At 33.6% G+C, this 11,761-nt stretch overlaps 1 protein-coding gene across 4 annotated transcripts in view; it reads right to left on the minus strand.

The window, feature by feature from the left end:
- The window catches only part of LOC108692127 (transmembrane protein 62-like), an 11,650-nt gene extending 7,212 nt beyond the window's left edge, over window positions 1-4,438 (minus strand). For 2 of the 4 annotated variants that reach the window (XM_018200277.1, XM_018200279.1), the window contains exons 1-6: window positions 3,800-3,828; window positions 3,249-3,716; window positions 3,028-3,139; window positions 2,796-2,933; window positions 2,370-2,696; window positions 2,136-2,268 (exon numbers count right to left, since the gene is read on the minus strand). In XM_018200277.1, the coding sequence (XP_018055766.1) occupies window positions 2,136-2,268; window positions 2,370-2,696; window positions 2,796-2,933; window positions 3,028-3,139; window positions 3,249-3,452 (914 nt within the window). In that variant the 5' untranslated portion in view covers window positions 3,453-3,716; window positions 3,800-3,828. Of the gene's footprint in view, window positions 1-2,135; window positions 2,269-2,369; window positions 2,697-2,795; window positions 2,934-3,027; window positions 3,140-3,248; window positions 3,717-3,799; window positions 3,996-4,361 lie in introns of those variants that run through there. The other 2 variants (XM_018200278.1, XM_018200276.1) reach the window with 2 other exon arrangements.
- Between the last annotated feature and the right edge of the window lie 7,323 nt (window positions 4,439-11,761).

Consider the following 11,761-nt stretch of genomic DNA (forward strand, 5'->3'; position numbering starts at 1 on the left):
TCTTTCAATGCTCGGCTCAAACGCATCAATTGCGTTCGATACCGATCGCCTGTGATTGTTTCAATCGGTTTTAACAGTTCATAATACACTACGCCGAGCTGGTCCCATCAAATACAGAGCATGATCTTGGACGTCAAAATCACCGTTCTTGAAACCACTCACGACACGTTCTTTCACTAAGCGACCTCACCATAAGTATTTGAGAGCATTCGATGAGCCTCAGCCGCAGATTTCTTCATATTGAAGCAAAAAATTAAAACCTCCCACAAATGACGAGAATTTGACTCGTAAACTGACATTTTCAATCGAGAATAACTTTATGATGCAAACATAAATCGACTAATGTTTCTATGGGGTTATGTTGACAGATGCCCAAGTTTATTGTATGACGTCTATGATCTATTTATTTCGACCATCACTTACCGCTAAAGCAATCTATAAGAAAACGGCGGAAGCAAAGTTGTACACCTAATAGCAACAGAATATTTATATGACAAATAACGAAATAATGTTTCATTATTAGTTTCAAGTGAATTTTAGAAGTACAATTTTGTTTGTATATCATTAATTGCTACAATAACTAAAAATTATATTTTTCTATGCCATATTCGAGAATATCTACCTTCAGTATCTGTGCACGAAAACATTCTTTGAACAACTGATGTTTAAATACTAGTGTAATTCATTATATTGGGTCGTCCGGAAAGTTCGTGCCGATGTTGAAGGAAAATTGAAATGCAGAAAATTTTAATTTAATAAATACTATACTAAAATTTATTGGGAGTACAAATAAGTACTCCCGCCGTTTGCAAAAGACGGCGCCACTAATAAACTATAGTTAAAATTGATGTAAAACGACATATTGTAATGGATATCAGGCAACACTACCTTGGTATAATCTTGAAATATTAGCGATTTTGTATCATATATTGCATCATATATTTTTTTTTGTAAATGTCGAGTTTTGAGTCGAATAAGCGTCATTTGCGGGAACTTTTGATTTACTTCTTTAATTTAAAGAAATCTGCAGCTGAGGCTCATAGATTGCTTGTATGATGATGCTGCCTTAAGTGAAAGAAGTTGTCGTGAGTGGTTTCAAAAGTTTAAGAACGGTGAATTTGACATCGAAGACAAAGAATGTAGCGGAAGGCCGAAAGAAAACGTGGAAGCATTGGATGAAGATTTGTGCCAAACGCAAAAAGAACTTGCACTTACATTAGGAGTGACTCAACAACAAACAATTTCATATCATTTGAAATCATTGGGAATGATTCAAAAGCAAAGGAGGGTTCCATATGAACTGAAGCCGAGAAACGTTGAACGCCGATTTTTCACATGTGAAATGCTACTTGCCAGGCATAAACGAAAGTTTTTTGCATCGTATAGTCACTGGTGATGAAAAATGAATCCACTACGATAACCCAAAGAAGAGGAAATCATGAGAACTATCTGGCCATGCTTCAACATCGACAGCCAAGCTGAATATTCATGGAAAAAAACTCATGTTGTGTATTTGATGGGATCAGTTTGGTGTCGTGTATTATGAGTTGCTCAAACCGAACGAGATCATTACTGGGGCTCTCTACTGAACACAATTGATGAGATTGAGCCGAGCACTTAAGGAAAAACGCGCCCACTACTCCAGGCATGACAAAATTATTCTCCTGCATGATAATGCTTGATCACACGTTGCGGCGCCGGTCAAAACCTACTTAGAAACATTCAAGTGGAAAGTTCTACCCCACCCGTATTCTCCAGACATTGCTCCTTCTACCACTTGTTCCGATCGATGACGCATGGCTCTGAGCAGCACTTCACATCATATGAAGATACCAAAAATTGTATCGATGATTGGATAGCCTCAAAAGATGAAGTGTTCTTCTGACGCAGTATCCACATGCTACCAGAAAGATGGGAAAAAGTGGCTAGCGATGGTCATTACTTTGAATAAAACATTATGTACCGTTCTTTCACAATAAATGCTTAATTTTTGATAAAAAACGGCGGAAACTTATTTGTCTAAATTTTAATCGGCACGAACTTTCTGGACGACCCAATAGAATACAAAAATCAATGAATGCAAATACATATGAACAACTGTCATTTCTAAATACATCAAAGTATATTCATCTTACATTCTATTGTCTTTCCAATCTGCTAATTCTAGCTCAAGGAAACCCATCTTTTGTAAAGAGTACATGTTGGGTACCATATTGCCAAGTGTATGGAAGTGGCCACACAGATACACCATACTTTCTTTGTGGCTACCTTTAATATACAACATATTCACAAAATTATAATAAACTAATGGTTTCATAAAAAAGAGATATAATACATTTCTATAACATAATAAAATATAAGCATATTACCTAAAATATTTCTGATATTTGTGTCAGCTTGTGATATTATGCTGGATGTAGGATAATGCCCAAACACAACTGCATGAGCAGCATTGTTTTCTTTTGATCGATTAATTAACTGTTGTATCCTATTAATCTCATCCTGATCTAAAATACCAATGAAATTAAATGGTCTCTTAGGACCTGGTTTCAAGCAAGCGTCAATTGCAATAAAGGAGTATGTTTCAAGACCAGTATCAATATTGTACATGTAAGATCTGGGATGTTTCTTCCCTTGAATAGAATAGTATAAATAATAGTTATTTTTGGAATCAAAATTGATGATGTCGAAATTGTCTGAAAATATATTAACACATTTAGAACATATAATTTTCTTTGTGAGCATTGCTATACATGAATTTGCAGATGTGCAATTAGAATATATACTGTTCTTACCATGATTTCCTCTGACATCTAACCATAAAACTTTCTTGCTGACATTAGTCTGATCTATTATGTATCTATAATGTTGCCATTCTCGGTGTTCTTGTTTAGAACCAAATCCATCTTTAGCTACAGCATCAGTCAAATCTCCTATTAAAATATAAGCATGAAATATTTTAAATCAACTTCTTTTATTAGTACAAGTATGAAATATTATATCTTGTATCTGTAAAATATAAGTTACCAGAAGCAAGAACAACTCTAGGCTGAATAGAATTTACTGTCACATTACAGAATTCCTTGAACTCTGATAGCCTAGATGGATCCCTAAAGATACTTATATGTATATCAGTTATCTAAAGAGATAAAAAGAGAGATAAAAAATCTATCGTGATATATCTCCATAAAATACAACTGCAATTTGCAGAATATTGTCAACTATTCTAAATAATGACATTGACAAACCTGTAGGAACCATATTAAGTGATTATATGAATTTGCTATGTTATAATACTTTGGTTCAGTCCACTGTATCTTTCCGTTATTGTCTCCCAAGGTTTCATCTGGAAAATGAGGATTGATGCTGATCAAATCAGCTATATTCGCCATCAAGATGGAGAATATCAGCATCAGAACCAGGAGAATAACAGTGGACTTTGATATTTTCATCACTACGACAATATTTTACGAGATCGTGCGTTACTAGATTGGGTAAAGTCTGGTTGTCTTCGTCTGTCTTGATCCCAGCGTACAGCCGCGTTACTTATTCACACTTATTTACATATGGAAGTGCATGTACGTATCAGACATTTATTCCGGACAAATGAGCACGAAGGAAGGACGATCGAGCGATTTGGATCGCTCATGGTGTCCCTTGCATTCACTGTGACAACAAACGAAAAATGTAACACGACTAGAGATTTAGATCCGCGACTGTAACAAAAAAAAAGGGCTACGTGATGTTTTATACATAATGCGATTCGCGATAAAATTGAGAAGTTCAAAGCGAGAAATACCGGCTCGAGTTCCACAGTTCAAGACTGCATTATGCTTTTTAAACCAATCATCTTGCTGTTTACATTGATTCTAATCACTTGCTATGAGAAAAAGCATGTTTTAATTCTCAATCGCCGTCTTCTTTTATTATTTCTCTTTTACTGATGATCGTAGCTGATTATTCAAATGAATCGTAAAGCTTGTGAAAATGCACATTTTTACGAACCGCTCAAATCAGAGAGAAATCTCAGTATTCATGTAACTTTTTCTCTAGAGAGAACCATGAAAAGAGAAAATTTTTATGAAATTTATGAAAATTTTTTCACATCGACGAGGTAAGTGGAGTGTATTCCGAAATTTCGAACTGAGTTTGAAATGAGGTGAAAATTACAAAAGTAAGCTATGGTTACTAGGTATTGGCCAATTAAATTATGAATATTCTAGTGAATTTATTCACTTTTGTAATTTTTAAACCTCAAGATACATAATCGACCCTTAGTTGGTTGTTCCATTTTTTAAGTAAATTTTACTGCGAGATAAATCTGGTAATTGCACATGTGATTGAGTAATCTTGCTACTTACCCAACAGATAAAATTTAAAAAAAAGATAGAACAACTAGTCCTCAGTGTTGTTAGGGGTTCCGCACAATAAAAGAAACAGCCTTAACAGCACAAAATCGACTCTAAAGATTTGTTCGCGTCGCATGCTCCAACATGCTCCTACTCACTCCAATGCGCTCATTAGAATGAGTAGGAACTATAGCAGGAGCATGCGACGCGAACAAAGTCGACTATAACTCCTCGACGTCTGAAAAATAAACGTTCGTAAATCGACCTTAGACGACTTGGAAACGTCTCTAATGCCCGTACTCATAATCAGACCTTGTACTTAAGGCTTCCTTAAATTTATCTTTAGATGCTTAGCAGCCAATGAAATAATTCGTAGAGTATCTAAAGATAAATTTAAGGAAGCCTTAAACATAAGACCTGATTATGAATACGAGTATAAGTCATATAATGTTTCACTTCAATTTAAAGACTGTAAATCGACTTTAAATCAACCACTCTAGGCTATGGTTCCGATTCATGTCCATACGCTCATGAACAGCATTCATCCTTGTTTAACTATAGTTAAACAACAAGAATGAAAATGATTTCACATTTAAGCTTTGTGAGCGTAAATCGCACTAGACGTCCTAAAGTCAATTTTAGAAGGACGTCTGTACAAAGTCGACTTACAGTCAACTTACAGTCGACATATCGTTTGTGTTGTTAGGGAGGGAATAGAGAACAGAGAATAAGAATTTTAACCTATCAGAAATTATGTATTCCACAATACATGATTTTTGATTGGTTGAAATTCTTATTCTCTGTTCTCTATTCTCTGTTCCTTTTATTGCGGAGCTCCTTAGTTTTCACAATGGAACAACACAATTGCACTCAGTGAGCACTAGTTTTCTCAATGGAAAACGCTATAAAAGTATATAAATATTTTAAACGACTAACTATCTACTAATAATATTGTTACGTTATTTAAAATATGTGTATCATTTTATTATCAAAATTGATTGATATATTGTATCACTGCATTGAAATAGTTTATATAAAGCAGCTTTTAATATACACTGATCCAGTGTAGTGCGAGCGATTCGAATTCACCATAAGTTTAAAGATAGATTTGAAGAAATTAGGTCTTATAAGACTCAGATTTTCATGCTGACACTCGATTCGAATGTCGAGCATTAGCATGAAAATGCAGCCTTTTATTTTATTATTAAGACCAGTAGTCGATTCTTATTTCAAGATCCTCTTAAGTAATGTCTTAGGACGCTAATGCAGACCTCTGACTTTTTGGTTCGTGACTTCTTAAGATCATACTTAAATCGGTCTTGAATATAAGATTCGATTATGAATACCGGCCTAAAGCTCTTGACTACTCAGCCAAGAATTCTACGTTGATGATGGCGACACAGAATCGGCGATCTGGCGAAAAACCGGTAGCCACACACTTAAGCACGAGCCTATGTCCGTGTGCTCGCCTGTGGCGCGAGAATGAACAAGGCTGTATTCCATTTCACACATGATGCGCATACTACAATATTTATCCTTGTCATCGAATATTAAACAAGGATAAATGATGCATCATGCGTGAAATGGAACACAGTCCAAGACAGCGAGCTACTTCTCACACTAATCACTTATTTCAAGCGACCGAAAATGCTTTCTCGGCAATCTCGGCCGCTCGGCTTCGACACGTCGCGCACACACGATAACCGATGAAAATATACCTTTAGAATGAAAACATCGGTAAAGCTGTACATTCATTGGATATCGCGTGTCGCGCGCGACGAATGTCGCGTTAGTGTCCCAGAACCATTAGGCATTAGTAAGGGGCCGGAGGCATTCTAAATAACATATAAGTTTTAATAAATTGGAGTAAGTGTACTCCTCTCATTAATCCAGAATAGTATAAATTATGTTAAAACGCAATAGTTTACGAGATATTTAATTATTTATGATTTTTTTATGCACGTTACCCAGTCAGAAATGATAATGAAATTGACATTGAATCGACGTCGAATCGACTATCATGTCGATTCCATTATCATTTCTGACTGGGTATATAGTACACACCTCTGCAAACGAGAATGGACTGAAATTAATTGAAATGGATTCAGATTTTTAGAAATATTGATTCACGAATGTTAAAATGAATGCTTTTCAATCTTGAATGCATTTTTATTCATTTATAGGAATTGCATGGAGCATATTTCTATCTTTCAATCTAAAAATAATATTAGATTTTTCTGTACATCATGAATATTGTTCAATTCAAAATTTTGAATGAAGGAAATGCAGTTTTTCAATTGAATCTAATTGAATCCAATTGAATCCAATTAAATCCAAAAAAAAGTATTCGCTATTTAAAATACGCATTCGGATAGAACAAAATTTCAATCCATTTTGATCCATTCTCATTTGCTGGGATCATCCTTGTTTGGATGCGTTCGGCTTTGCAAATAGGAGGTGTCCATTTGCTCTTTTATCTTAAAAATCATTCGGCATCTTTCTGCTACATGTCATCTTATCTGCGTTTGGTATTAACATTTCTAGAACCAATCGAGATGCTCGATCCACTCCGGATTCAAAGATCAATCTCGCAGAGCTAATACAAATTTTCGCATCTAAATTAAATTCATAATCTGTATATTTATGATAATGTATCCAACTGATTCGTTAACACATAACATTCATCTCTCTTTTAATATTTCTATTTTACAAATAGTGTATTTGAACTGTTATAATATCTGAGTCTATAAACACTCAAACAAATGTTATCAATAGAAATTGATGGAGTACATCATCCCTGATAAAAATAAAACGTAAAGCAAATGTCAATAAAGCGTTAATTAATTGGAGTGTAAAGGAAGTCTAAGGAGGGAATAACAGAAATTTAAATGAAACCTGTAAGAAGCGAAAATTAGAACATAGAACGTAAAAGAAGCATCAACTAAATGTTAAAGAAACATAAATAAAGGTATAGATAAATTCTTCGGCAAGCATGAACAGAATTCGTTGAATGTAAATAGAGTGATTAGGCAGTCTAGAGAACGTAAACGGAGAACTTCACCGAGTTCTTAGACGAATATGAATGAAATGTAAGTCGAGGTCTTTGATATTGCAAATGATATTTTAAAATATATTTCATTTATTTGGTAAATATCTAAAAAAAGTACTACGTTTTCTTCTTGGAGCCCTAGGGGCTCAAAAGATTATTTCATTAGAACATAACTGAAAAATCTTACAATGTTACACTTTTGCTTTTCTCAATACCGTGAGACAAGTATTTTTCTTCCGTTTAACAAACACTGTTTCAATGTGACGAATTATTGAGTCTTAGTAAACGTTTTGTAAGGCGTTTACGCAAACGGCTTAAAAACAAAAAATGGTTTCTTCAACTCCATAACACAAGTGTTTTTTCTCCGCGCGCGCGCGTTTAGCAAACATTCTTCTACATATTTAATTTTCAAACAATACGCAACATCGCCACTAGAGGGACACAGAAAAATTCAATTTTTCACATTTAAAAAAATCACATCGAATAGGAAAAAAGATGCAGTACGATGAGACTTTTCAGTGAAAAATTTTATACCTTTTTTTTTGATAAAATGTCTGTTTAACAGACTTAATATATTTAATACTTAACACTTGAATTGAACGTTCATGTAAATATTAAACAAACATTCATGAAACTTCTTATTTTCAGAGAATGCTTTCCAAACGCTGCAGCGTTGCAATTTCCATTTTATGAATATTCCGTTTCTAAATTCTCAACGAACTTCTGCAAACATTCATGTAAACGTTAAACGTTTTATGAAACTTCTCATTTTCGTCAGGGTTACGGAGTCTTGGGGAAAGTTCGTGGAACGTGTATGAATATTCAAAACCACTAAGAGTCAATGGAAAGTCAATGAAGTGTTTAACAAGCAAGTGTTTAACAAGTGTTTAAAATTCTTTGTCCATACTTCTTTGATGCTTTGACGCTTTACATTTTCATCAAGAATACATACAATATTTAATGAGGAAAGTAAGTTTTTAATTTTTTTTCTCTTTATGAATTTGAAGTTACGTATTTGAAAATAAAGAATTTGCTAGTTAATTTTTAGATCAAAGCTTATGTTGCACATATAGAATGAAATAAAATTAAACTATATTAATATATTAAAGAACTAACAAATATAAATTAAGTGACATAACTTATAAATTGCTGAAATTTATTTTGCAATTTAGTATTTTTTTTTTTTAAGAAAATACCTTGCGTATGAGTCTGCTACATGTATGTGTAACGATCTATCTTTAGTATATGAGATTATTATCAGTTTCTAGTCAAACGAAAGAAATTTTCAATTAATAGGATATTTTTTATTTATTCATAAAAATAAACAATTTCATTTTATAATCTAACCTCAAAGGATAATTTACAGCTTTGTAACGATCGAAATTAATTCTTGGCTCGGATTGCTCGAAGATTACATGATCAAGCTCGACTCAGAGGATAGATTCTGTATATTGAAACGAGGTGAAAAATGAACGAATTTGATAATTACTAGAATATTGATATTATTTCATTGGTCACTAAAAAATTTGTTCACTTTTGTAATTTTCACCTCATTTCAAGATATAGAATTGATCCCTTGCTAGCTTACATCTCAGATTTACATTGCCGAACGCACCTTTTCATAATGTTCAGTAAACAAGAAGGATGATATATCATTGACAAATTGAATATTTCTGATTTATTTATGTTTACAATTTGAATCGTGTGGGGAAATTTGGGAAAAGCATTTAAACATTTGGGAAATAGTATTTTTCTTGTAATTAACCAATTTTATCATGCGTCAAGATAGTAGACAGCGATTTTATTTAATGTGTTTTATGAATGGAATCGAAAAATTATTTGGGGAGTTCGAGAAATTATTTGGGATAAGTTTATGATTAAATTGATTTCTTATTACACATAATTTCTTACTATGCATAATAGGTTAATTTTTCTTAATTGGTTAATTTTTGACGATTTTAAGTTTACTATATTTATTGTACTACACCCATACTACACTCGGGCTTTGTTTGTTTTCTTAATGTGTAAATCTATTGAATTACCAAATAGTGATTTTTCCCAAATGAAAATAATAATGAAGACATCTTCTCCAAATGATTTCAAATCGATTCCATTCATAAAACACATTAAATAAAATCGCTGTCTGCTAACTTGAAGCATGATAAAATTTGTTAATTACAAAAAAAATATTATTTCCCAAAATGTTTAAACACTTTTCCCAAATATCCCTAAATGATTCCCAAATTATAAACATAAATAAATCAGAAATTCCAGTCAGAAATAGTTCCTCGAAAAAACATCATTTTGACGTTATTATGATGGAAAAGTTGTCGATTCGAAATTTGCATCGAAATTTCAACATTTTTGAGTGATAAAAAACGTATGTAGAGAGTGCAATGAGAGTTTGATACATTTTTAATATTTTTGGTATAAATTTGTGATACGTAATCTTATATAGGGTCTTTCAATAGAGACGCTCGAAATTTGTTAGATTATAGTAGCCATGTTGTAAAGTGATCTATCAAATTTGTTGTGAATTGTTTAGTGTATGGCAAATCATCATGGAAAGTCATAGTGTTGAGCAACGTGTGCAAATCATAAAATTTTATTATCAAAATCAGTGCTTCGTTCGAGAAATCCGTTCCGCGCATTACGTCACAACCGTCCTGCCGAGTCGACTATTCGACGTTTGGTGGTCAAATTCGAGTCAACCGGTTCGATAAATCAGCCAACACCAATACGCCGAAACGGTCTGCTGAAAACATTGCTGTGCGTGAGAGTGTACAGGAAAACCCGAGGCGATCAATTTCGTTCACAAGAACTTGACCTTTTTGCGACTTCAACTTGGCGAATTTTGCGTCGGGACTTGGGTCTGCACCCCTAAAAATAAAATTCAACTGATCTAGGAACTTAAGGTAAACGACCATAAACAACGCCGTGTGTTCGCTGATTGGGTTCTGGAGCAGTTGGAAGTTAACCCAAATTTCGCCAAACAAATCATCTTTAGCGATGAGATCTATTTTTGGATGAATGGATATATGAACAAGCAAAATTGTTGAATTTAAGACGATACTAATCCTCGCGAGATACACCAGCTCCAAATGCATCCTGAGAAGTCACTGTTTGATGCGGATTTTGGTCTGGCGGAATCATCGGTCCGTACTTCTTCCAAAACGAAGCGGGCGTTGCCCATAACCGTCAACGGCGAGCGCTACAGATGATAATAAGCAACTTGTGGTATAAAATGGATGATATGGATACCGATAACATGGTTCCAACAGGATGGCGCTACGTGCCACACACCACATGCCACGATGGACATTCTGCACGAGCTATTTGAGGGCATGATTATCTCGCGTGGCGGCGACGTGAACTGGCCACTGAGATACGATTTAATGCCTTTAGACTTCTTCTTTTGGGACTATCTTAAATCGCAGGTCTATACGAATAAACCAAACAATTGATGCTCTCAAAGTCAACATAATAAACGCCATCCAGCAAATTCAGCCAGATTTATGCGACAAAGTTGGGCTTCGAAAATTGGACCCGAATACGTGTACCAAGCGAAGCCGCGGCGGACATTTGAGCGACGTTACATTCCATACTTAATGTCATAAAATATTCTTTCAAATAAAAAAAAATTGAGTGGATATCTCACACAACTTGTTTTATTTACATTTAAAAATCGAGCGTCCTTATTGAAAGACCCTATATTTTGAATACTTTCAAAGGTCGAATCGACATTTTTTTCGACAATTGCAATATTACTCTAATCATAAAAGCTTTCTCAAAATTTTTTAGAATTTATAGATAATTTTATAACTTTTTAGAAAATTATGGAATTTTTTTATACAAATCGGAACATTTTTTACAATTGTCAATAAAGTCTACATCTTTTCTTCTAGTAATTCTTTGTATCTTATTTTATTGTTCTACTCCTGCTGAATAACATTACTTTTGTTTGTAGTTTATTTAATATAATCTTATTACGTCATTTTTGTATTGAGGAATTTCAGGAAATAATATCTCTTATCATAAATGAGCACACAATCAAGAAAAAATATTATCATCGATTTTATCAAAGTCTAGCTAATTCTAGCTTGAATCGAAACAATCTCGATTTTTAAATTAATGAAATTTAAATGTTGGTCTATCATGGTCATCAAGTTTTCAATATCATTGGAAGTATAAAAATACTACTAGTGTCACTGCTACTGCAGTAGTATTATTACTGATATGCAATAGTGTCAATGCTGAGCCAGTAGTGTTACTACTGTAATAATATATGACATAATATAGAACTACTTCCAGTAATTATAATATTTGGTATAAAAAATTTATTAAAGTAAAATATATATATATA

Source organism: Atta colombica, unplaced genomic scaffold (assembly GCF_001594045.1).
Source record: "Atta colombica isolate Treedump-2 unplaced genomic scaffold, Acol1.0 scaffold61, whole genome shotgun sequence".
NCBI lineage: Eukaryota > Metazoa > Arthropoda > Insecta > Hymenoptera > Formicidae > Atta > Atta colombica.